The sequence below is a fragment of the Boleophthalmus pectinirostris genome, unplaced genomic scaffold, assembly GCF_026225935.1.
Source record: "Boleophthalmus pectinirostris isolate CB_2022bp ecotype Guang Dong unplaced genomic scaffold, ASM2622593v1 HiC_scaffold_22, whole genome shotgun sequence".
NCBI classification, from domain to species: domain Eukaryota; kingdom Metazoa; phylum Chordata; class Actinopteri; order Gobiiformes; family Gobiidae; genus Boleophthalmus; species Boleophthalmus pectinirostris.
Window position 1 is genome coordinate 7,708,859 of NW_026571190.1, and position 27,912 is coordinate 7,736,770.

At 38.6% G+C, this 27,912-nt stretch overlaps 2 protein-coding genes and 1 long non-coding RNA gene across 3 annotated transcripts; 1 reads left to right on the top strand and 2 right to left on the bottom strand.

Annotated features, from left to right (window-relative positions):
- Positions 1–3,150: 3,150 nt before the first annotated feature.
- LOC129410427 (uncharacterized) lies at positions 3,151–4,262 on the bottom strand. The gene is made up of 3 exons (XR_008632858.1): positions 4,182–4,262; positions 4,054–4,110; positions 3,151–3,973 (listed from the first exon to the last, which is right to left on the bottom strand). It is a non-coding gene; the product is annotated as an uncharacterized LOC129410427 (long non-coding RNA).
- Positions 4,263–4,326: 64 nt separating this feature from the next.
- Positions 4,327–7,655, top strand: LOC129410335 (uncharacterized). Its single transcript, XM_055158233.1, has 3 exons — positions 4,327–4,927; positions 5,584–5,704; positions 5,785–7,655. Exons 1-3 carry the CDS (start codon positions 4,401–4,403, stop codon positions 6,505–6,507), a joined length of 1,371 nt encoding a protein of 456 aa, XP_055014208.1. The 5' UTR covers positions 4,327–4,400; the 3' UTR covers positions 6,508–7,655.
- Positions 7,656–7,959: 304 nt separating this feature from the next.
- LOC110158262 (actin-related protein 2/3 complex subunit 1B-like) lies at positions 7,960–26,010 on the bottom strand. The gene is made up of 10 exons (XM_020922708.2): positions 25,851–26,010; positions 25,274–25,387; positions 21,002–21,106; positions 19,588–19,810; positions 16,748–16,855; positions 13,951–14,196; positions 12,810–12,885; positions 12,533–12,732; positions 10,859–10,949; positions 7,960–8,209 (listed from the first exon to the last, which is right to left on the bottom strand). Exons 2-10 carry the CDS (start codon positions 25,335–25,337, stop codon positions 8,171–8,173), a joined length of 1,152 nt encoding a protein of 383 aa, XP_020778367.2. The 5' UTR covers positions 25,338–25,387; positions 25,851–26,010; the 3' UTR covers positions 7,960–8,170.
- Positions 26,011–27,912: the final 1,902 nt, after the last annotated feature.

The window sequence follows — 27,912 nt, forward strand, 5'->3', positions numbered from 1 at the left end:
TTTGCTCAGAGAAATTATGTTAGAGGAAGACCTCTATTAGGGTATACGTTTCATGTTGAGAATTACTTACCAAAATTGATGTTAAAGTGTAGTTTTTACCTGAACTTTAGATTCTTTGACATTGAAGGAATACATTTCAAATACTTAACTCAAGACCTAGCTCAACCAATATGAACTTGTTCTTGTGTTTAACTTTTTTTGTTGTTGGTATAAACAAAATAAATAGATGAATAATGACCCAGCATTAGCCTATTTGGTGCATAGCTTGCATGCCGTATCAAAACACCTCATTTCACGTGGTTTTCTGAAAAATAACACAAATGCACTATCATAAGGTAGCTCCTTGGGTTCTCGCCCATACCGCGCCGGGCTTTGTTATGAGCCTGGAGGTGTGCCCACGTACACTGTCGGGTGACTCCATCCCTGAAGTCGCAGGCAGAGAGAGCAAATAGTGCAAGTGTTTTATAAGTGTACCCCCACTGATCTCTCTCTCATTCTCTCGCTCTCACACTCTCTCCGTGTGAGCAGGAATGACAAAATCTCGTGGAATCAATTTGTGGTGCTCAGTTTTCATTCTGTGTTCACAGATTGGGAAACACTGATGTCCCAGGCATTTAGAAAAATGCAGGTCACCTCTTGTTTCCTCCTTTTTTGAGACTTGCATTGGCGATCTGATGGACATTGAGCACCTTTCTCCAAGTTTAAAGAGTCGTGCCATGCAAACCAGAAACAAGGAGCCTAAGAACATTTTTTTCAGCCAGAAGTAGCGTTTCTTATCGTGAGTCTGGTCTATTGTTTTACAATTATTTTATTTTATTCAGTAGGTCAATTTTTGATACCCATCATGGTGAGTAAGGAAAAAGACACTTGAAAAACACATTGACAATAAACAATATAATATCTGAACTTAGAAAAAATAAATCTTTTTATTCCAAAAAAGTATACCCTCATTTAAAGGCACGCCACCTAACTTTTCCGATGGAGAGCGACCAGAACTGAAAACAGTTTAGTCCTGGTCCAGTCCGTACGGAGCGCAAAAGTCCGGCATCACAGTTTAAGTCACGGAAATGGAAAATGGCCTCTATCCCTTTTTTCCATTATTCATTTAAACACAAAATAGAAAACTAAAAAAATGAATCATTATCTGTTGTTTCATTTTGGTTTTGGAGACAAATAATGAAAAAAACTGTTGTTTTTTTCATTTTCTTATTTTTGGTTTTATATTGAAAAACGAATGAACGAATGATACACGGATTCTCCATAGAGATATTATTGCTTTCCTGCAATCTTCTACATCATTACATTAAACATATATCTCCATGGAGACAAGCGAGTAGTAGTTTCTAAACTATACGGCAGAATGTTCTTCTGTTACGTGCCTCTGTAGAATATACTTGTGGATGATACAGATGTTGCAGAATAGACAGAAAGACTCTGGCCTGCTGTGGACCTTCATGTGTAAACAGAGATGGTCTTTCCTGGAGAAGTCCTTGTCACAAATTGAACAGCTGAAGAGCCTCCCATCTCTGTGACTTTGATCATGTGTTTTGAGAGTTTTCTGGTCTTTAAACTTCTCCTTGCAAACTGTGGATGGCTTAATGGTCCTGCCTTGGGATGGGCCTCTTTTGTGTGTTTGGTCAGAATGGTTTTGACGCGCAAAGGTTTTCTTACAAATTGAACAGCTGAAGGGATCCTCTCCCGTGTGCAGGCTCTGATGAGAAGTCATGTGGGCTTTTCGTTTAAATATTTTGCTGCAGACTGAACAACTGAATGGTCCCTTTTCTGAATGAGTTACCGCGTGTCTCCTTTACCGCACTGTGTACATTCACATGGTTTAGTTTTAGCTTGGACACATCAGATTTGTCCATTTACCACAGAGTCCTGGTTTTTGTATTGAAGCTAATATGATGACATTTCTTTCAGTTTTGATCACAAAACTACCCTTTATAGTCTGAGTCTTCTTGTTTTAAGATGAATTCTCCATAGTTTGATTGGTGTTGGGTTCCAAGGGTTCAGGCAGTTGTTTTTCTTTTTGGTATTTGTAATTTTGCTTGAATGGGGCTGAAACAGTTGGTCCTCACTTTTAATACTTGTAGAGAGTCATAGGATTGCTCATTTTTGTGCTTGACTGTGTTCTTTTCATTCTGTATTTGTTCACCTGCAAGATAATTCAAATTTGCAATTTGAGTCGATGCAATTAGCAAATTGCAAAGACTCTATAGTTTTGGATTCGTGCTGACGGAATGTGAAATAGTTATTTACTAGTGATGCTTCAATAGCCTATGCATTACAACAGAGTATGAAATAGCCTATTAATTTGTACATATAAGAAGCAGAATATGTCAGTTCAGTAGAAATGAAGAATGTTTTTAAAGCGGTGGAAAATACATAAGTGAACGAACTGTACTTAAGTCAATTTATTTATCTATCTGAACATTTAACTAGCCTGATTCATCAGCTGGTTTCACTTTGTAAGAACCTTCTGACCTCACAGTATTAGGATTCGTTTGCTCGACAATAGGCAGGTACTTTTTTTATTTAACCAGTTGCTGCTATTTGGTCATGACGTATGTAATGTGCTGCTAATGGGGCTAACTGGTATATTAAGCTTTTCCCAAACCCCATAGGAAGAAGGGCAATAATGTCTTTCCCCTTGATAAAATTCACCAAACATTCTCTTTGTTTCGGCTTTAAATCCTCGATCTCAGGAATCGTTGACAACACTGAATGTATGGCTCTTCACTGACTGGCTGGTGCCTGAACTCGCATTTCCGGGGTTTTTGCAAACCGTCTAGTGTATTTTGATTCCTGACATAGTCACTGGAGAGAAATGAAATTTAGCGGAGGCACTAGGTGGCGCCAGCCTGGCTAACATTTTACAGTGGATACTTTTACTGTACTACACTTGAAAGCAGTTATCTGTAACTTCTGCTCCTATATTTTGCATGTGAAAATTTAACTTTTACTTGAGTAATTTTTTGCTCTCATGTATCTGTACTTCCATTTAAGTGGATTTACTTTTACTTAACAAAATGGAGTACTTCTTACACCACCTTTTTCCTTTTACCTTTCTGATGTTCCTCCTTCACGGTCTCACAGAGCCGGTCATCTCACAGTAAAACACCACAGTGAATAAATATATTCTGGATATACAACTGTTCCACATCTGTAATTAAGGATTACACAAATATGTTTGAATGAAACAAAACAGAACACCAGGTATGTTTTGGATGATGTAATAGCATTAGAACATGGCTCAAAGCTTACAAGAATCTATTTTTCGTACTATAGGACCTTTAAGTACAGTTTTGGCAGCAGTATTTGCACTTGTAATGGAATACATTTTAGCTATGTAACTGTACTTTTACTTGAGTACACATTTGCAGTACTTTTCCCACCACCGGACAAGAGTATTTTGTAGCTTCTGCCTGGTCTGCTTTCAGAGAGTTTCAGAGGGTTGTTAGTCAGTAGTGAAAGCAGACAAGAAGTAGGGGGGAATAATAATGACCAAAATGAGGTTACTGCAAGTTCTGGTTACTAAATTGCTGCAAATAAACAATACATTTACAAAAAAAAACCCCCAAAAAAAACCCCCGAAAGTATCCTGCATACCATTGTTTGAATCATTCATATTTTTAAACAGCACTTGCATATTTTACAGTTATACCAATATATTCGATACTCAAATTTTTGTCCAATGCACCGTTAAGTAACAAAACAGAGTCCTTTACCCACACTGTGAACCTAATAGATCCACTAGGATAGATCCATGCTGTGAACATAGAACACTGGTGTGACTCTTGTCTGACCTCTACAGGACAGAAGAGGTACATGCAGGAGGATTTATTACACGTGCTCAGATGTGAGCGAGGCTGGAATATAAAATACATTGGTGTTCATTGCCAAATGGAGATTAATAAAATAAAAAAGTTCACAGACAGGACACATTCTTTGGAAATCGTAGAATTGTTCACTGCAAAACAAATGGAAGCCAAATTGATAAAAAAAAAATATTTTGGAAAATCTTTTGAGTGTAAAATGACGTTTACATACAGTTGCACTGAGCCGTATCTGCACGTAGACTTTCTGGCTGCTCCGTAGACACCGCCTCTGCACATGAGATTGTAAATGTTAATGTGCATTTCTCTGAATAAAACCAGTGTCACTGTAAAGTTATGCACCTGTTCTCCTGTGGCATCGGGAGCGCACGGTCCTGGGCAGCTCCGCCTCCGTCATGTTCATCGTGTTCTCTCGTGTTCACCGCGGCGCGCAGTTTTGATCAGCACGGATGTGGTTAAGTCATCTGCTGACTTCCGGTGGGTAGGAGTAAGCGTGGTTACTTCCGTGTACAATGACATGAGTTGTGCTAGCTTGCTCCAGACAAACAGAGGAGAGCAAACATGAGTTTGCTTAAAAATACAAAGAGGAGGCTCAGTTTTCAGCGAGTGGGACCATCAACTCTGCATTGCTGTGTGCCTCTGTGTACCTTCTCCTCTCGCTACAATCGTCTCATTAGTTTTCATTCTTTCCCAAAACTGGGCAATCCATTGCGTGAACTGTGGCTAGTGAACATCCGGAGAGACTTTACTCCTACCGCAGGGACCCGTGTGTGCAGCAGACATTTCTTACCGTGGGATCTAGTGCAAAAGAGCCCTAAGAGCCTCAGAAGACTAAAGACTGGGTCTGTGCCCAAACTCTTCCACTGGAACAACTACTCCCTGCACTCAGCTGCTACAGATCATGAGAGGGACAGAGACCATGACTACTGTGTGACACATGGGACAGAGAACAGGGAGGCCCAGCCCAGAGGGGTCCTGCAGGGAGGAGAGCCGGTCCTCCAGAGCCAAGCTGACTGGGGGCTGCTGGGCAGCGGGGTTGGTTTGGAGCGCTATGCATGTTCAGATGACCATGTGCACCATTACACCAGGTACACTCACATGTTAAAGGCTGCATATTATGGCAAAGGGACTTTTCTGAGCTTCAAACCTATTCACAAATGTCTGTTGTCACCTAACCCCTATTTCCGCCCACTGCTCTTTGCTTACTGGTGATTACTCCAATTCCAATTTAGACCCCAGGTCATACATGTAGACTCTGATAGTGTTCCAGAAAAAGACCAGAGAGAGACCAGAGAACCACAGGGCGGTTTCCCCAAGTTTCCAGTTGGCAGACTCTGTATTCAGAAAATGGATTTGAGGAGTTCAAGCACACTCAGCTCTGTCATGAATCATTATCATTGGGCAGGTATTAATATTTATAACTACACATCTTCCATCTACTGGTAACAAAAATGCATAAGGTAAGTGAGGAATAACTTAGGACCACTGCAAACTGTTTGAAATGAACTAGTTCTGTTTTTCATGTTTTTAAAACGGTAAAAATTAGGTGCTGCACCTTTAACTGCAGACCAAGTTCTCTCTGCTGGCTTGTCTCCACAGTTCAACATATCCACACAGGTCATCTATGTAATATTGCCACAACACAATGGATTCTTGGTTATTAGCTGTTTCGGTTGAATTCTTGGGTAAATTCTTTGTTTTTGTAGTAAAACTGTGCCTTGTTTTCTTAATATCATATTCCCAGATTTACCTCGTACCAACATTTCCAACACTTTTGGAGACTGATTGAGCCTGCAGTGAAGACCTACATGACCAGCTCTGACGCCTGTGCAGCGGCAGGCTCCGACAGCTCTCTTCACACCACAGTATTTTGCTCTCAGATTAAATATTCACATGTTCTTTTTTTGTTTTTTTTTTACTTTTTAATTTGATGTGTCTTTTGCAGAAGCTTCCTTTTATTGATGAGCTGCTCCTGTTTCTCATGCACTTGTCAGTGGGCTTTCCTCCTGAAGATCTTGCTGTCAGGTTTGGTCTTGATGCTCCAGCGGTGAGCAGGGTTATTAGTACCTGGGGCCACTTCCTATCCCAGCTGCTGGGGGGCACATGTCTGTGGTTGTCGGGTGAGCTTGTGATGACTCTCCTTCCGCCTGAGTTTGAGGCTTTCTCTGACACTCAGGTGGTGCTAGACTGTGTAGAGATCTACTGTCAAAGGCCTTCAGCTACTCTGGGGCACACTGAGCAGTTCTCCACATACAAGGCCCTGGTGGGCATGGCCCCTCATGGAGCAGTAACATTTGTCTCCCCCCTTTTCGCCGGGATCCTGAGTGACTGTGAGGTGTTCAGACAGTCAGGCATCACTAGTGTGCTTCAGCCCCACATGGCTGTTATGGTGGTCAGGGGTTTGCTGATAGAGGACGTGTCTCGCTGCAGAGTGCACCGGCCTGTCTGCCTCCCAGAACACACCCAGAACCAGAGCAAACAAAGTGTAGAGCAGATCCAGGCTATGGTCCGGCTCAGGAACCATGTGGAGCGGTGCCTCAGGAGAATCACAGACTACAAGCTATTTGACAGGACCGCCCCTGCCCCTGTGTGTGGGAGCATCCAGGAGTTGTTTCATGTGGCCTGTTATCTGCTCAACTACCAGAGCACTCCCCTGGCGCACCCATGACTCACCATATGAAAACATTCTGAAGTTTTATGACATGTGAAGTGTGGGTGGTTTGTTGAGTCTGGTTATTCAGTAAAATGAACGTACAAAAGGTGCTCTTGTACAGTGTTCGAAGTGATTTTCATCTCCAGGAGGCGCTAACTTTTTTGTACAACGATAAGGTTCTGTCTGGGTTCATCTGGAAAGTTCTTCTGAGTTATTGAGGTTTAAACCACCACTCATAAGGCACAATGTAATTGGGAAATGTGTTTTTGCTCATATCAACCTAAAAAAAAATTACCAAATCCTACAAAGTCATGATATTCAGGAAGAACAGATGAAAAAATAAATGTGATCACTTTAGACAAAATATCAGATACTACCTCATCATTTTAAGATGTTTCCTTATCATTGTAAAGGGACCAAATATTAATGTGTATATATATGTATATTAAAGTATATACTTGTATATGCATTGTACATACTAGATAATTTGCTCCAGACAGTCGGAATGTAAATGTATGGTTGTTGCTCCATTATTTAGTAAAACTGCCCCTTTGTTCGTGAAATCTAATAAAGAAAGGGATTCTAGAAGTACAAATAAACTTTCAAAGCAATGTAAATGAGCCCTCGGACACTAAATCTGTCAAAGCAATAACTTAAAGGAACTGTACGTACCCATCCACTGTGACTAGTTTACCTTTCTTACTCATATTTTTCATTCGTATTCACTCGAGCCATTACCAGTTTAGGGTCTTTTGTTTCAACAGTTTTCCCACAACGTCCAAAACTCAAGCCTCGGATGGAATTTTGTGAGTAAAAAGTGTTGCTGTAGCCACACAGTGTTCCATAATAATGAAAATTGGATCAAAGAATACAGCAAAACAACATTATAGGAGTTTACAAATTGCTGTCTCAGAATCTCCAAAAATGGTATTTGAGTGAGTATGAAAGATAATTTGTTTCATTAGATTTTGAATTTTATATATCACTGAAATTCTCACTAAATTTTTTAACTCTGAAAAAAGATGTTTGAGTTGCTGTATTTTTATTCAGAATTTTAGTAAAATTTTTAAGTATAATTTTTTAATGTTTTAAATTCTAAATAAAAATTTCACCTTTAAATATTCAGCGCAGATATTTTTGAATGTGAATTTTACACGGTTGAGTTTGAGGGCTTGAAAATATTTGTGCTGAATATTTAAAAGGTTATTTTATTTTATATTGAATTTTTAACCCTTTGAAAATGTACACATAATTTCATCAAATGACCTTCACAATAAAAATAATTCAAACATGTTTTTTCAAAGTTAAACAATTCAAAGTGAGAAATTCAAAATCTGATGAAATAAATTATCTTCCATAAGTGAGTGGTTAAATAGAAATCAACTCTGCTACATTAAATTCATGAAATATTAATAAACAGTAAAAGTAACCATAATTGAGTAGTGCTACTTGAAATGATACAAAATGTTGTGTAACAGCATTGTTTATTCAAAGACTGTTTATGACCAGCATAAGCATTAACATACAAAAGGGTTTTAGTACCATGTCCAGACCTGAGCTCGCTCCTTCAGTTTGACTCTACGCACTGAGGTCTGCGTATTTTAAAATATCCATTCATTTTTCAGCTAAAAGCATAATATGGCAGCATACATTTATGTCTGAGGCTCTGAGGCAACTCTCAGACAATCTTCAAGTTCTTCATGGAATTCTCCAGAGTCTAGAGGAGGAAAAAGAGGATTAGAACAAGTATGTATGTGTTAGTGTTGTCACGATACTCAAATTTCAAACTCAGTTTCAATATTAAGGAATAGATTTCAACATTAAATCTTCTTTTATATATATCTTTTATATTTCTTATATATTTTATCAGGGTACCTCCAGGTTTGACTACCCAAAATGTAAGACTTTTTAAAGACCTTTTTCAGACCACTTAAATGAAAATTAAGTCCAAAATCACACCCATAATGCGAGTGAAAAACACCAGATCCAATTCTAATAATACTTTTCTGATAAAATCTCATTCAGAACTTTATAGTAGTATGCATTGCTTGTAAAATGGCCCAAAATCATCAAATCATTTATAACATTCTAACAAGACAAACTAAGTATTGTTTGCGCATACTCCGAATTAGACGTTCATTTACGTTAGGGGTTAGGGTTGTTTGTTTTTTTTCCTCCCTCTGTTTAAAATTGCACTGCAGCCCGGTTGAGTAAACAAAAAAATAAGGTAATGAAATTTAAGACCTTTGTGAAAAAAATAAGACTTGGACAACATAATTTAAGACTTTTTAAGGCCTTAATTTGGGAACATGAAATTAAGGACCTTTTTAAGACTTTTAAGACCCCGCGGCTACCCTGTTTATATTCCCATGTGGCTTTATATCTGTGTTATCCCCCAGTCATTCAGGTAGGTCCATACTACAAAGTGGTCTTGCTGTGGCCTAATTATTGTGTTAACAGTACCGGTATAAGGATTTACAAACTAGAGTTGTCAAAAGTATCAAAAATTAGATACTAAACAATACACAACTAGTATTAAAATTAGATACTAATTTGAGCAGGTACCGATTCTAAAAAGTCACATTCACAGGACAGAAATTAACCTTTCCTGAATCGCTTTAGAGTGATCTTGAGCTGTTTCAGAATAACACTGCATTTGATTATTCTTCTGAATCGGTTTTCCGAGGAAGCTGCCAAGCGACATGCTTGACACACCCCTTTACCTGGGATGGTGCGACTCGGACCTTGGTGGCGGAAAAAGTAAACAAAGCAAGGATTTCGAGTCAGAATCCAAGATGGCTGCACCCATAGTGACGTGTAAATATGAAGTGTTTTCATTGTATTTGGACACTTTGGTAGTCTGATTCATCAGCTGGTTTCACTTTGTAAAAACCATCTGACCTCACCGCATTAGGATTTGTTCGCTCGACAGTAGACGGGTACTTTTTATCATTTAACCAATCACTGCTATTTGGTCATGACGTATGTAATGCGCCGCTAATGGGGCTAACTGGTGTATTAACCTTTTCCCAAATCCCGTAGGAATAAGGACAATAACGTCTTTCCTCTTGATGAAATTCACTAAACATTCTCTTTATTCTGGCTTTAATCCTCGATCGAATCATGGACAACATTGAATGTATGTCTCTTCACTGATTGGCTGATGCCCGAACTTGCACTTCCGGGGTTTTTGTGAACCGTCTAGTGTATTTTGATTCCTGACCTAGTCGCTGGAGAGAAATGAAATTTAGCGGAGGCACTTTGTGGCGCCAGCCTGGCTAACACTTTGGAGGTTTAAATGACAATTTCAGTCATTCGTATTAGTGCAATACCTTACCACGTCTGTATCACTGCCTGAGTTTGGTAGTCGGTTTTGTGGTGAGGCCAATATTGAACAAATACTTGTTTTATCGGGCGTTAATGTGCCTTAGGTTGTAACAGAAGAGAAATCATAACATAAAATGAAGTGCAAATTTCAAGAATTAAAGGGGCAGGACATGACATCAAATCTGAGGTACAAGTGGGAGTTGGAAGATAATCGAACGCAGGGTAAGTATAAGAGCACATAGACTAGTATACGCCCTTGGACCACTGAGGGATTACAGATATTATACTGCATAATAAAGTATTACAATTTAATGCTGAATATCAGATTTTATTGCCTAAACTAGAAAAGCACTCAGAGAGCGCAGACCTCCGCCAAGGACTACAGTCCCCCTCATATTAATTGTGTTTTCCATAAATATTTGTCTCGTATCTTTCAATTTGGAATATGAAAGAGGATCCCATTGTCCATCCCTGAGTCAAATTTCATGGGGTTTGGTCAATAATTAACCGAGATATTGAGAAACAAAATTTTTGGCCCCATTTACCACAATGTTAACTAAAATTTCAAAGTGATCCAGAATCCAGGATTTCTTCCGGATCACCCCCAAAATGAAATCAGTTCTTCCTTTTCACATTTCCAACAAATCCTGAAAATTTCATCAAAATCGGTCCATACTTTTTGAGTTATGTTGCTAAAAGACAAACAAACAAACAAAACAAACAAACAGACAAACGCCGGCAAAAACATAACCTCCTTGGCGGAGGTAATAACAAGTGTTTTTATTGTAATTTTATAATTGGTATCGGAATCAGTATTGATTATCGAGTGTATTCCTTAATATCAAAATCGAGTTTGAAATTTCAGTATCGTGACAACGCTTCATAAAACATTTTATAGCTGGCCCCAAATACATTAGTTTGGGTAGCCATTTGGTTTTATATTGTTGTGAAAAAAAAAAAAAAAAGAAAACGAACAGGCGCATTCAACTCAGATATGTTGGTTGATAGACTCTGGTATGCGAGTAATTCAGAGACATACCTTGACGTCCCAGATGGCCATGCCCCCGTCCATGCCTGTGGTGCAGAACCTGGTACACTGGGCCCTCCCTCCATCCAGCACCGAGATTTCACTAGAATATACACAAATAAAGTTCAAAATTGCAAAATAATTGAGGTAAACTAAATTAGATCTAGAGGAATATTTAAAGAGCTCATATTACTCTATTTTCTGATCTATTATATGTTATATGTTGTTTCCTCATCACAAACAGACCTGGAGTTGTGTTTTGCTTCATTCTGCATATTTAGAGTACATGTGGTACTCTAAATATGTAGTAGTACAGGAAGTGCGTTTTCACTTCATATACCTTCACTAGAATCATTTGGGTAATTTCAGTTCTCTACTGAACGAAAGGTAAAAGGCAGCAGTTACCCTGAAAACTACCGCGTCATAACATTACAAGGTGGAACAGAGCATTTTGAGCTTTGGAGATGCAGACAGTCTACAAAAAGATTACTCAAAAGTGTGAATGTAACAAAACTCAACTCCAGGTATGAGCTGGAGTGTAGCGTGAGCCTTAAGTCATATTATAATGTTACCTCATCATAAACCCGCAATTGTGTTTTGTTTCATTCACACGTTTGAGTAAATTAACAGTTACTTTATACCTTTAGTTCATTAGAGAGTATAGCATTTCCAGGGCTGAAATCATTCAAATGGTTCTACTGAAGTTGTACGTATGACATTTCAAACCCCACTGGAGCACTTCCTGTATTACCACATGACATCACAAGTGTTTGAGAGAAGAATTCAGTCTAAATATACAGTGTTTGTATTACATATGTGAGAATGAAACAAAACACAACTCCAGATATGTTTGTGATGAGGAAACAACCATATTGACTGTTCAGAGTATGGGATGGAGTATGATTTAAAATAAAATTGAGTATAAAGTGTGTTGTCATGATTCCCAGATTAAGTAAGATCAAAAGGTAAGCTTCCCCTCTTTTTATTTAAATGAGAATCAGCTGATTAATGTAACAAAAGCAAAATACTTGGGCCATATTATTAGAAATGACTCCTGTGATGATGACATCCAGCGTCAGAGCTGCAAACTATATTCAGAAGTGAATATGCTGGCACGCAAATTCCATACCGTACTAATGATATCAAAATGACCCTTTTTAGATCATACTGTACCCTAATATATACAGCTCAGCTACGGTGTAATTACAGCAAAGCAAAGATGAATAAGATTAAGGTGGCATATAATGATGCTCTCAGAATACTGCTAAAGACTCCAAGGTGGGAAAGTGCCTGTGCTTTGTTTGTTACAGCAAATATTCCCACGTTCCAGGCTCTAATGAGGAACCTCAAGTATAAATTTATGTGTAGGTTAAATGAATCAAGAAATGGAATTATATCAAGCTTGACTGATATTAAGGAAAGTGACACCCAATATTACTCTGACATCTGGAAATGCTGCAAGAACCAGCTGTATGTATTTTAATTCTACCGGACCTTATGTCACTGTAGGTTTTTTTAATGTGAATGTGTGTGTGTGTTGTGTGGACGGGTGGGTTTATATATGATTGTGGGTGTGTGTCCTTCTGTGTACGCTTTGGACCCTGAGTCTGTAAATAAAGTTATATAAATTATAACACAGATCAGACAATAGCACAGTATGGGCCCTTTAACTGTAAGAGTACAGACCTGATGCTGTTCTTGTGCAGGCTGCTGAGCTCCTTGTCACTGCCCTTGGTCTCTGAAGCTCTGCGGTCCAGGTTTTTAAAGCGTTCCCTGGCGCTGATGTCCTTCTGAGCCGCCTGCTTGGGCACGTCCAGCTTACCCCCGAACGCCAGGCTGCCCTTGGCCCCGTCATACACGAACAGCACAGGGTAGCAGTCATGTCCCTGTGGGCAGAAAACACACATACATTTTTTATCTGTCATCTATCTATTATTTGTTAGATCAACATCATGTTACTTACTGCGGCTACCAGGCTGTTCTCGGTGATGAAGGTGACGCAGAGCAGAGGAAGAGTCTCTGAGCTTAGGCTGCTCACACTGGGGTAAAAACACAGCACAGGTTACAGGTGAAGCAAATGGAGCATGAGCACAAATCTCACTGTTGGGTTTTATTCAGAAAATGTACTATGTTGAATATTGGTGAGGGTATCTAGGTAGACAATTCATTAATAGGCTTGTACTTTTAGTAGAATACATTATTAGCCATGTAACTATACTTTCATTTCAATACAAATTTTCAATACTCTTTCTACCACCACTCTTACTTGAGTAGTTTTTTCACATAATGTTTTACTGAACTGATCCAAATGATTATTAGCCTGATTCATCAGCCGGTTTCACTTTGTAGTGAAACGAATTCTAACCTCGCAGTGTTAGAATTTGTTCACTCGAAGGTAGGCGGGTATTTTTTATCATTTAACCAAATGCTGTTATTTGGTTGTGATGTATGTAATGTGCTGCTAATGGGGCTAACTTGTATATTAAGCTTTTCCCAAATCCTGTCGGAAGAAGGCAAATAAAGTCTTTCCCCTTGATGAAATTCATCAAACATTCTCTTTATTCCGGCTTTAAATCCTCGATCTTGGGAATCGTTGACAACACAGAATATATGACTCTTCGCTGATTGGCTGGTGCCTGAACTTGCACTTCTGGGGTTTTTGCGAACCGTCTATTGTATTTTGATTCCTGACCTAGTTGCTGGAGAGAAATGAAATTGAGCAAAGACACTGGTGCCAGACTGGCTAAATGATTATGGAGTTTAAAAACACTGTAGAGCACTTCTTGTATTATAACATGATGACATCACAAGGTGAGTGTTTTGTCTGAGAGAAGAACTCTCATACTCTCAAATATTTATTACAAATAAAACAAAAGTAATCTATATATTTTTGTTGTGGAACCATTAAAACAGATCAAAAATAGTGCAATATAAACTCTTTAATCTAATAATCTGGTGACTTTAAAAAAAAATCTGCTTCAAAACCTAAAACATGTGATGCTTTCAGTGAGAAACTACAATGTAAATAGTCATAATTGAGAAAAAACTAAAACTCTCTCCGAATTTTTGTCTGACAGTGCATGTGAAAGCCCTAGTGTGCTTACGTGGCGCTCTTGCCCCCTTCAGCCACAGAAACGGTGGAGTCGTGGGAGGTCCAGGCCAGTTTGTTTCCAGAGTGGGAGAAGCAGACGGAGTGCACCCAGCCGCCCCCTCCCGACGCCCCCACGCTGGGCTGGGCCGCTGCTCCAGAGACCCCTGACTCAAACAGCACCTCCCCAAATGGCATCTTACTGCCCCAGGGCGTGGGACCAGGCTTCTCCTCCACCTCCTTTATGTAGGCCGAGAACACCCTGTGAAGAGGGGGAGGGCGATAAGAGAGAAAGTACATCACTGCTCTGTTCAGTAGTAGTAGTAATAGTAGTAGTTTTTTCAGTCATTTCCAGGATCACAGGGACATAGACTACAGTGCCATTTGGTTCATGATATGACCGAAAGGGTTTAGGCTGAAGTAAAAAGTACAGGGTGTCTCAAAAAATTAACATAATTTCACAGGCCAATCATTTTGGCAATTCTTGTTGAAATAACCTCAAATTTTCACAGAATGTATAGAAACAGAACCAGATTTTATATTTAATGTTTTATTTTTGTTGTTTTCATGTTGAGCCATGCCGTTCACTCCCAAAGAGAAGTCATTTTGCGTCTTCAGGGTATCCCCAGGTTTGACTACCCCAAATTTAAGACTTTTTAAAGACCTTTTTAAGACCACTTAAATGAAAATTAAGACCAACACTGCACCCATTATGCATGCAAAAAACACCAGATCCAATTCTAATAATGACCAAGCAACTACAGTACTATATCTAGAATCTAAGAGCCACTGTGGATTAAACTGACACTTCCCCATGATCCATCCAACGTCTTCCTCCAGTCTAATGATTGTTTATTCATTGCCGCTGGCACCAGAAACCAAAGTATTGTTTGCACATACTCCAAATTAAATGTTCATTCACGTTACGTAATTTCACATTGTCTTGTTTTCCATTGCACTGCAGTCCGGTTGAGTATACAAAAAATAGGTTAATGAAATTTAAGACCTTTGTGAAAAAAATAAGACTTGGACAACATAATTTAAGACTTTTTAAGACCTTAATTTAGGAACATGAAATTTAAGACCTTTTTTAGACTTTTAAGACCCTGCGGCTACCCTGGTCTTGGAAAATGCTCGCACACATATGTAATCCTTAAGCCCTGCACAAGCAGCCTTCCTCTTTAATTTTTTGGTACCAAGTCCAAATTTGTTTGCCAGTTGGTGAAGTTTTTCCAAATTTTGCATTGAAAGCATGCTGCATAGTCTTGGGTGACAGTGGGCAAGACGCAAAATGACTTCTCTTTGGGAGTGAACAGCATACAGTAGCTCAACCTGAAATCAAAACAAAAATAAAACATTAAATATAAAATCTTGATCTGTTTCGATACATTCTGTAAAAATTTCAGGTTATTTCAACAAGAATTGCCAAAATTATTGGCCTGCAAAATTATGTACAATTTTTTGGGACACCCTGTACTTATTAAAATCTAACCCTGTTAAAAAATGACAGAAAATAAAAGCAGCATATGAACAGCAAGAAAACTAAAATAAATAAATAAAAAATCAAATAAAAAACAAACAAATAAAATTGAATGCATGGATCATTCCAGAGCTCTACAGTTATATCATATTTAAAGGCTTTTACGTTATTGGACTTTATAAATCTATCATTCAATCAGTATCATTTGTCTTAGTTCTATTCTTCATGTTTGTACTGTGCTGAAAAACATTTTGTTCAGTTTCAGGACGTAACTTATGACACACTTGAACAACATATCTCTATATCTCTGTATTCTGTGCTCAGAGCTACTGTTACACTGTGGCCTGATTTCTTTGTTAGTGCACTGTACCTAGTCACACCCTTCACCTACAGGCTTTAAACGGGAAATTATTCTCTAGATTTCACTAATCCTTCAATACCACTGGGACAAGCTTTAGCTAGAATGTTGGTCTGGAGAACCAAGGTAAACGATTAACGTATTTGTCCTATTTATGATTTCTACAGTTTACCTGAGCCCCTGAAAAAAAAAGGAAAAAAAAGGAAAATATACTGTTTATCAAATGAATATCCACTGATTAAACCTACGGAGTCCTAAACAAAACTAAACTGAATGCTGCTCTGTGTCTTTTTACTGTAACGCAGTAATGTAAGGCATTACAGGGAAAAAAAATAGTAATATTTTACTCGGTACAAATGTCAGTAATGCGCATTACAATGCTTTTTTAACCTGGATTGAAGTGGTGGGTTCTTCTTCATCCAAATTCGCTAAAATCACTACGATATCAGCAGCGGTGAAACGCCAGAGACATGCCCACATAGATCATCAGGTAACTACGGGCGAAAGGAAAGGCGCAGAACGCCGCGCTCTATGGGGCTAACCGCAGCTAACGCCTGATCACACCTTGCAGACACCCTGTTCCATGGGCTCGGGGTTCTCTCAGGGGTGGTCCTAGATTCCAAGTTCTAGTCCAAGATTAGTCCTGGTTTGATCCTGGTTTAGTCCTGGCTCAGTACTGGCTTAGTCCTGGTTTAGACCTGGTTTAGACCTGGTTTAGTCCTGGTTCAGTACTGGTTTAGTCCTGGTTCAGTCCATATAAGGTGCAAAAGTTCAGCATCTTCACACGGTTATTTTGGTGAGAGTAACTTAAAGTGCTGCAATATTTGTGTAATGTCTTATATTTTAAATGCAGTAATATTGTAATGTAACAAATTACTTTGAAATGACAGTAATAAGTAATAAATAATGCATTACAGTTTCAAAGCCCAACAGTGCCTTTGAATGACCTGATGCCTCCAAGACACGGGCTCCTACCTGCATTTGAAGTCACAGGAGCCGGCTGCCAGCAGGACGTTGTTGGGGTGCCAGTCCAGGCTCAGGATGGTGGAGCGGATGGGCTTCTTGATGTGTTTACACACCCACCTACACAACACACACACCAAGTCAGCATCATGAAGATCAAAGTTTTGGACAGCTTTGCAACTTATAATAAAGATAATGATGAACAGTGACCAGGTATTCAAAATTAAAGTGGGACACACCCGGATTTTGATGGTTTCTAATAATAAAATTGTGAAAAAAGTGCTAAACATTGCCGTTTCTCGATTCACGTATGTGTCATTATTTAATCTGAGGGATTTATTTTCAAGCATGATTTTATGTGTTTTAGCAAAAAAAGGACAAAATATTGGCCCCTTTCCTGCTAGTGGGTAACAAATTGGTCAAAAATAGGGACACCTGGGACATTTCTTGTATAAAAATCAGTGGTTTTGGATAAATCTGCTGGGACAGGGGACACAGGACTCAAAACTGGAACTGTCCCGGGTAAATAAGGTAATCTGGACACCTTAATAATAATATAAATGTATGGAAGGTATTCTTTTATTCTATTGTTGCAGGAAACAGTGAGGGGAATATGTAGACTTTATAATGAGCAACATTAATATAATGCAAACAAATATACTGTTCTAAAGTGAAAAAATTCATTGAAGAAGTTATCATAAAAGTATTTTTGAGGTAGTTTATGGCTTTAGTAATGTCCAGGTCTAAACATAATCAGACCCAGTGGAGTCATGGGAGTTCTGTGTCAGCTTGTTTCTGGGGTGGGAGAAGCAGACCCCTCCTGGTGCTGATAATGCTATCACTATAGGGTCTGTGCACATAACCTCTTATGGTCACAGCTCACGTCTGAATACACAACCAAAAGTACACTAACCCAAACGTTTTGTGTCCATTCATAGTTTTGATGCCTCCAGTGAGAATCTACTACAGGGATCTCCAACCTGTAGCTCAGGAGCTTCAAAGTAGCTCACCAAGGGATTTCTAAATTCTATGTATTGTGCTTAATAAGTAAAATTTGATTAATTACTATTGTAAATCTATCATTTCGATGACTAACTTTGTGCACTGATAAATGGATAATGGTTTATGTTTTATCAGTGTTCTCCTGTCTTGGAGGCTTGCAGAGGCTTTTATATTCACTCACTTTTTTTGACTGTTAAAATAGGTAGCTCTCTGGCAGTTTCCTTTTGTAGAAGTAGCTCATTGGAGGAAAAACGTTGGAGACCCCTATCTACTATGTAAGTAAGCATGGAAGCAAAGAAGAAACAGAAATGTACGTAAGCATGGAAGCAAAGAAGAAACAGAAATGAAAAAGTGTGTCCAACTTTTTGATTGTTTAAGTATCTTGGAGTTCAGAAGGTTGGATTTTGGCTCTCAAAGGCTAACACACTGTTGATGTCACATTTTACTATACAGTTGGCACGACTGGAACCAGGTAGATAAAAGGTAGGTTCCAACCGATATATCAGTTGGCCGATATGGGCCCTAGTCCATGTGGGCATGCAATACGTCATTTAAAAGCTTTGACTACTGTTTTTCTTTTCAGACTATAAGTTGCACTTTTTTCATGGTTTGGGTGTTTCCTGCGACTTATACTCCAGTTCAGAAAATGGTAATCGAGCAGCAGAAAGAAAGTTTGGTGTGAGAGAGAAACTTGTGTGGGACTGACGGAAAGCGGGGATGGAGACCACAGCTTCACGGCAACTGGGAGAGTGCACCATGCAACTTTCCTGGAAGTCACTGGATGAATCGACAAAGACTGAACTTCAATGACAATGGAAACATCCTGTCGGGATTCAGAAAGGCTGGAATAATTCTAACTGGAACTGATGCTGAGTCTGACGACAGCTACACAGAAGAGGAAGAGGCGCTCTGTTTACCTCATGGATCTATGGTTTACCTCCGGAGGTCGTGCAGAAGTGACACCGAGGATGAAGAATTCAATGGATTTAGTGATTTGGAGTGAGATTGTGAGTTTGGTAAAATTATGTTCTGTTACTTATGCTATAATTATCTGAAGAACTGTTCATATGTTACATTAACATATTAACGCCTTTTCAGCCTGTTGTTCTCTGTTCTGTTGTTATTACTAGAACTTGCGTTTCAAGATGAAATGTCGGTTCTTGGTCTCTAATTTTACAAAATACATTTCCCCAAAAAGTGCGACTCATATTCCGGTGCGACTTATATATATATTTTTTCTTCATTAGGCATTTTTTGGCTGGTGCAACTTATACTCCGACTTATAGTCCGGAAAATACAGTATATTATATCCATTTAATCATATTTACAGAAAGATAAATGTCATAATATGTGGCGCCGCATCAATATTTACTTGCAGAGTAATTTGTCTGTCTGAGACAAGGTACATTACCGTAATTACCGTAACGTGCACGCATTTACGATAAACACTAAAAGCTAACAGCGGTAGTTTACTTAGGCTACATTGTTTACTGGCTAGAATGTCATGCAAAAATGCCATTAGGCCCATTTACAGTCTTTAAAGTTGGTCGTAAAGAGGCCAAATAATAGTAAATTTTCCCCAATTTAAAATGCTATTTAAAAGTTTTAGAATCAGTTGAAGATTTACAGTGAATTTTTACATTTTTACTAAATATTTTGGCTCTTACATTGGCTATTGACATCTTCAAAACCCCTTTTATCTGTATCATATTGGATCCAAAAAGTCCATTTCTGTAGGGCTCTAACAGAAGGTACTGAAAAGTTGATGTTCAGGGATGCCTGCCCACGAATGTAAGAAGCTACAGTGAAAAATAGCAGGAAGAAAAGAAGTAGAAGACTCCACAGCTCACCAGTCGTTCTCCTGTTCGAAGTAGCAGATGGAGATGAGCCTGGAGCCGCTGCCCACTGCAAACTTGTTCTCGCGCGGGGCCCAGCGCACGCAGCGGGCAGCGCGGTTGATGCGCAGGATGACCAGGGTGGGCTTCCAGACGCCATCTTTGAGCGTCCACACGTAGGCGTTCCGGTCGGCTCCACAGGTCACGATGCGGTTACTCTCCGGAGCCCAGTCGACCCCTGCAGAAGAAGCACAGGGGGTCAGACTCATGTACACACAGGGTTAGCACTGCTTTGGTCAAGATTGCTTTTAAGGTGCTGTAGTTCTGTTCCAACTCACATTTAATGGGCCCATATTAATCTATTTTCTGATCTTATGTTCCAATGTTGTTTCCTCATCACAAACAGACCTGGACTTGTGTTTCGTTTTCATTCACACATGTTTAACACACAAACCTGCAGATTTGGGCTGAGTTCTTCTCTCAAGCAAAAAACTCTCTGTTCCACCTCGTGATGTGTCATGTGGTAATACAGGAAGTGCTCCACTGTGTTTTTAAACTCCATACACCTTCACTAAAATCATATGGATGATTTCAGTTCTGGAATTTCCAATCTCGAAAAAATAAAAGATAAAAGGGTAGCTGTTAACTTGAAAACTACTGCGTAAAAGGCCACTAAACACCAAAATCACTCTGTGCAAATGAGTCTAAAATAGAAATGTATACCTATCCCTGGCCTTATTTTGGCATTTTAGTGCATATTTGTCTTTTTGGGTCAAAGTTGTGTCTGTAATGGCCTCTTTAGGATCGATTACGTCCAGGACATTTGAATTTCCTGGTTGGACTAACAGCTGCCAATGAGTCAGATGCAGGATTATTACATGACGAGCGCAGCCACTGGTATCTGCGGGTGGTACAAGAGGAGCCCCTCTCAGCCACGCCCCAACCTGTGTGTCTAGAGAAAAGGGAAACGGCATGATCCGAGCACAAATGTCTGCTCTGTTTCAAAGTCTGGAGTGCACCGGTCAGCGCCCTGTTGGATTGTTGTGGCTGTCAGTCAGCTGTCAATCATCGCTCCAGAGCCCGTCCCACACCCACTCCCCCAAACCTGCTGGGCACCACCCACCCTGGAGGATATTTCAGATTTTGCTTAGGGGTGGACTAAAGCTTCGGGTTGGGGTTTAATGGATCTTTAATGACATCACAAGGTGGAACAGAGCATTTTGAACTTCGAAGATACAGACAGACAAATAAACCACGATAATGCAAACATGTGAATGAAACAAAACACAACTCCAGGTATGTTTTTGAGGAGGGAACAACATTATAACATGACTAAAAGCTCACAAGAATCAATCAGGTGCAATATAGGACCTTTAACTTGCTTTGCTTTTGTCCTTGAGTGGCATATAAAATTGTCAGCAGAGCTCACCTGTCACCTGTCCATTGTGCTCCTTCAGCTCGTGCACTTTGCTCCACTTGGCTCCATCCTTCTTGTAAATGTGCACCTCATGATTGTTGGGACACAACGCAATTTCTGGAGGCAAACACAAGCAAGAGAAAATGGCACTGGTCATTTACGGCACATTTTGAAATACTGTACATTAGTGCATTTTCATTTCAAACTTGATTTTGACACTAAGAAAATGGACTCAATACTCAATACCAATTCCAATAACACAGTCACAATAATCCTAACATGAAATCATAGTAATTTATTTTATAATACCCTCAGTGGTCCAGGTAGGTTCCATAGTGGTCCATGTGTATATATTAGTCTGTGTGCTCTTATTCTCGTTCTGATACAGCTCAAAATCATTCTAAAGACAGTCAGGAAAGGTTAATTTCTGTCCTGTGAATGTGACTTTTTTAGTATCGATACCTGCTGAAATGAGTATCTAGTTTCGATACTAGTTTTTGTACTGATTAGTAGGGCTGGGTATCATTAAGAAGTTGCCGATATAATACATACCTCGATACATAGGCCATGATATGATACATATCTTGATACAGTGAGCTTTTGATTTGATATGATATATTTCAAATCGATTCAATACGGTTCAATAAAATATAATGGCAAAATCATGGCTGTGATAGTAAACATTGTTAAACCACTTCTTGTACAAAGTTAATATCAAACACGCCCATTTTAAAGCATTAAAACAGTGAAAATGTCAAATGTGTCGCATAAACGAATTTCCTTTCTCTAAACATGCAACAAAATCGTTGCCTGATTCATCAGCCGATTTCACTTCGTTACACTTCATAGAAACCAAATTGTTAAAATTTGTTCGTTTGACGGTAGGCAGGTACTTTTTATCATTTAACCAATCCCTGCTATTTGGTCGTGACGTATGTAATGCCCTACTAACGGGGCTAACTGGTATATTAAGCTTTTCTCAAATCCCGTAGGAAAAAAGGCAATAACGTCTTTCCCCTTGATGAATTCATTCTCTTTATTCCGGCTTTAAATCCTTGATCTCAGGAATCGTTGACAACACAGAATATATGGCTCTTCGCTGATTGGTTGGTGCCCGAATTTGCACTTCTGGGGTTTTTGCGAACCGTCTAGTGTATTTTGATTCCTGACCTAGTCGCTGGAGAGAAATGAAATTGAGCAGAGGCACTAGGTGGCGCCAACCTGGCTACAAAACCGTAGCACTGTAAAAAAAATAATTTAGTAAAAAACACCAGAAATACTCTTGATGATATATCCATATAGCAGCCCATGATATCGATACTGTATCATGACATTAAACGATACAATATATCAATATTTTTGCACAGCCCTATTGATTAGTATATGATTTTCATTACTTTTGACAACTCTAGTACAGAGCTGTGGGTGGGAATACAGGACAATACAGGACTACTCAAAAATGTAAGTGTAATCTTACTTTATACTTTAATGATACTTTATACTTAATACTTTAATGATGAATGAACACCGTTATAACATGGCTAAAAGCTCTGTTGAGATGACTGTATGTCTTTTAACCACATGAAAAAGAGTGGAATATTTTACATGTTTTTTCCAATTGGACAAAGTTATTTATAGCAGCAGCAATGTGGTCGTATATTATGACTACTTGAAAGCACACGTTTTACGCATGGTGTAGGCCTTGAATGGAAAAAGGCTTAAAGGAGAGGAACAAATGGTAAAAACAGATGTATTATAAACCAGGTCTCTTAAACAGGTCATGGTTTAGTTGAAACATTTTGTAAAACCTAGTGAAGATCTTCTGGTATTATTGAATAGGGGAATAGAAAGTATAAAGTGGTCTTTTGTCACTTGTAGGCTTACTCAAAGTGATAAGAGTAACCACAACTTAAGAATTCACTTGAGTACTAACCACTTATTGAATATTAAGGTTGTCAAAAGTATAAAAAATCTGATACTTATTCGACACTAAAAAAAGAAAGTACTACAATTTAATGCTGAAAATGGCACTCTAATGTATAAGAGTGTTTTTTATTATTGTCATAGTATCAGAATTGGTATTAAATATTGAGTCTATTCCACAAAACTGTTACAGCAGGTGTACAAAAGCCAAATTGTAGCATTACAAATTAAAATTATTTCATTAATCCGCAGATATGTGCTACTAACAGACATTATGTACGGAACTGGAAGATTTTGTGATAAGTTTTGGTTCCTAAATCTCGCTAGCTCCAGTCAAACTTCTCTATATGTACTCAACTTTTGCAGCCACTTGTCACATCCGCTTTTCTGCTAAACTCAAAGAAGAAAACGACCTAATATGGCCTTGGTCTGCAGCCCGTACAGAACCACTGCAGAGAAACAGGAAACAGGAAATACCTCTCTTCACCTGCCAGCCAATCAGAAGCAACACCACCTTTTAGGCCTTTTGGAAGATGTCCGCAATTTATTTTTATGAAGTTCCTAATTTGTCTGTATTTCTGAATGCCATACTCTAAAACGCATGTATATTATTCATTTTGAGTCAGCTGTCAATCAGTTCAATTCATTCTCAGTTAAGAAAGTAAAAAATGTCAAACTTTCATTACTAAGAAATAGATTCGATACTCAATACCGTTTCTGATACCACAATGATAATTTTAAAAAAAAAACAGTCTTTATTTAGACAGAGCTATTTTCAACATTAAATCATTATAATAATTTCTTTTATTATCCACGTGGTCTGTTTATTATTCAGGAAAGGTTCAGGAAAGCTTCATTTCTGTCCTGTGAATGGGACTTTTTTTAGTATCGAGACCTGCTCAAATGAGTATCTAGTTTCGATACTAGTTTTAGTATAGATTAGTATCCGAATTCTGATACTTTTGACAATCCTAGTTTCCACAAATCACATTCTTACTTTATTCACTGACAATAGTACTGCACCAAATATTCTATCTACCACTTCAAGTAATATATGTAGTAAGTTGTAATAATGCCCAACCTTTTAAACAGCTAAATCTATCATATCATACTGTAAGTACTCTGTAATATTATTGTATATTGCTAGGTTTAAGCTGACATGACAACATTCTATAGGCCAATATTTAAAACATAGTACTTTCTTTTAGATTCCCATGTGGTTTTATATCTGTGTAACCCTCAGTAGTACATGTAGGTTCCATAGTGGTCCATGGGCGTATACTAGCCTATGTCAGGGTATCCCCAGGTTTGACTACCCCAAATTTAAGACTTTTTAAGACCACTTAAATGAAAATTAAGACCAACATCTCACCCATTATGTGGGTGAAAAACACCTGATCCAATTTTAATAATGACCAACCAAATACTATATCTAGAACAGGTTTGCCCACACTTTTTCAGCACGCGAGCTACTTATAAAATGACCAAGTCAAAATAATCTACCGACTACAAAGCCAAGCAAACTGTTCTGCACTGAAACACTCTGCGCCTCTTTTTTAGACCTTCACCCAGAGTTTAAGGACCACTTCTTTCCCCTGGCACTTTACATAAAATGGAAAACCTTTTTTTTTTTTCCCCAATTCCAAACTGGAGTTACATTCTGACATTACATTCTGACTGGTTTTGCAGTGGGTTTTAGCCTCTGCACATTTACCAAACGCAGATTGTGACAAATACAGATGCATTTTAGCACTTATATTAGGCAAAGTTCAGCTTCACATTGTTGTTTTTTTTTTTTTCCTCCCTCCGTTTAATATTACACTGCAGCCCGGTTGAGTATACAAAAAAAAATAGGTTAATGAAATTTAAGACCTTTGTGAAAAAATTAAGACTTGGACAACATAATTTCAGATTTTTTAAGGACTTCATTTTGGAACATGAAATTTAAGATCTTTTAAGACTTTTAAGACCCCGCAGCTGCCCTGAACGTGCTCTTATACTTGTTCTGATACAGCTCAACATCATTCTAAAGTGATTCAGAAAAGGTTCATTTCTGTCCTGTGAATGTCACTTCTTTAGTATCAATACCTGCTCAAATGAGACTCTGATTTTTGACACTTTTCACAACCCTAAACCACATTTCCTTCTATCAGGCATGTTTACAACATTGAGTGAAGGCTAAATTAATAAAATAGTTTTCAGCAGCTTGTGATTCAATGCCAAAAATGTAAATTCTTCAGCGTTCAAGCACCAGCTGAGCTTTGCATTCGTGAGAGTGAGTTATGCTCTTGTTTTGCACCTAAATTTAGACAACATATTAAAACACTGATCAACTAAACAGTGACAGATGTGCATACTCACGGGTCCGGTCTTTGTTCCAGGCGTGGCAGCTGATTGGTTCCAGGAGGAAGCTGTGGTAGGACATGGCCAATCAGAGCGAGGAATACAACCAGGAAGTCGTGTGCGGAAAGATAACTGTCAAGACGAAAAGAGCAGAAGTTAGCAAAATTGTAGTTTAAGCCAGGAAGTACACTAAAATCTTTGTATCTAAAAACTCTGAATGGTTGCTTTGAAGCGTCCTACACATTATGAAGTTTTTGGTCTATGTAAAGCTACAAAATTTCTCACAATACTTTGATATCAACTTTGATATAAAGTTTTAAGCTTAGTATTCTTGCTTGGAACATAACTTTTCTATTCCCTTCCCCTACATGCTATAAGTAGGTTACCTGAATTTGAGTATGGATAAAGTTATCTTGCAAACTTTACTTAATGCCAGATTTCTAAGACCATTGGTGGAACTGCAAAAAAGCAAGTTAAAACTCAATTTATGAGTTAAAGATACCTGCTTAAAACTACTCTAAGAAGTTCTATTTCCTAACTACATTTCACAGTCTACTTTTCAACAACTTGGCAACATTTTTGCAAGGCGACTCACCCTAGCCCGGAGAATGGAGGAGTGCAGAAAAACGATTGGATGACAAAAAAGAGGGGAAAACTGGGTTGTCAAAGAGAGCTCGCGGACTCTGGCCAGTCAACACGAACGCCAACTTCAGAGTGAAAGAGAAAAGGGTTGGAGAGAGGAGGGTACTCATGAGAGAGGAGGGTAGTCAGGAGAGGGGAGGGTCAGAGAGAGAGAAAGAGAGAGAGAGAGAGAGAGGAGACAGAAAGAGGGGGAGCAAAGAACAAAGAGAAAGAGATAAGAGAGATAGAGGAGGGAGAAAGAGAGAGAAGAGGGAACAGAAAATAGAGTGAAACTATAAAAAAGAGGGGTAAACGAAAAAAGGGAGGGAAGAAAATGTAGGTTCAAAAGAGAGAGGTATGAAGAGAAAGGAGGGAGAGAAATGGAGAGAGACGAAGAGAGAAGAATTGGCAAAGAAATTGTGTGTATTTGAAGAGGGAAACTACAAAAAAGAGGGGTGAACTAAAAATGGAGGGAAGAAAAACTAGGAAGTAGCAAAGGCAAAAGAGGGAGGTCTGAAGAGAGGAGGGAGAGGGGAGGGGGGCTAGGGGAGGGGACAGACAGGAGGAAGAGCCACAGAATACACTGGTAAACTCGTAACCATAGGCAACAGCTATTTATACTTTAAAGGTCCTAGATTACACAAAATTGACTCCTGTGAGCTTTAAACCATGTTATACTGCTGTTACATCCTCAAAAACAGACCTGGACTTGAGTTTTGCTTCATTCACATGTTTGAGTAATCCTTTATTATTAGTATGTCTACATCTCCAAAGCTCAAAATGCTCTGTTCCACCTTGTGATGTCACTGAGCTGCAGTTTTCAAGTTAAAATCTTTTTACCTTTAGTTCAGTAGAGATCAGCAATCCCTAGGCTGCAACTATCCAAATGATTCTATTGAAGGTGTATGGAGTTTAAAGTGTGTGACATGTGTGAATGAAACAAAACACAACTCCAGGTCTGTTGATGAGGACACAACACAGATCAGAGAGTAGCGTAATATGGACCCTCAAAATAAAAAGTATAAAGTGATATTTTTCAGAAAAACATATAATAAAACACCCAAGAGTAGCAACTTGCAAATCAGAATGTCTTCTTGATTACTTGATTCTTGCCGATGCTATACTTTAAAGTTTGTGGTTTACATTTTCATCTATTTATTACACATTTTACAGATGTTGATGACTTTAAAAATGACCATACACAAAGTAGTTTATATTATCTCAACCCTATTATAAAATCAGACAACTAGAATGAACTCTTGGGTTGCCAGATCCTATGAATAAAACCAGTTTATAAATAACCCTAAAAGGACTTTATGATGTGATGAGTCCTTAGTATATTACGGCACCTAATGGCATCCCTGGTTTAGTTGTGATTTTAATATTTTACTACATTTCACGTATTACAGGTTAGTTTAGTTAAGTACAAGTTTTGGTGCAACTTTACAATCTTTATGCCAGAAGTCTCCAACCTGTAGCCCTCCAACCCCTTCCAAGTAGCTCGCCAAGGGATTTTTGAATCAAATGTATTGCATTGAATAACTAAAATTTTATTTGATTAAATGCCTGTTACCACTGTAAATGTATCATTCTGATGCATATCTTTGTATGATAATACATATAATAGTTGTGTAAATGTTTTATAGGCAACTGTGCCCCATCTAATGCTCTTACTGTACTTTTCAAACTGTAAATTGCACCAGATTATAAGGCACAATATCAATAATGTTGAATTCTCTCATCCATTTTCATACATTATTATATAATTATAATAATGATTATAAGGCATATCAAGTGAAACAAATGGACGACACTTGAGACCGATCCTTAGCCTGGGCATCCACGATTCATTGGCAGATCGTGGAGTAATTTGCCGGGCGTTGCCTCCCTGTCTTGGTGAATGTGGATTATGAATGTGACTATGACTGTTTATTTTCTACGAGGATGACTCAAATATACATTGAGTAACAATGTGTTTAATGCAGCCTTGTGCACATTTGTTTATGTTTTACAGAAATATACTCTGACAATCCATC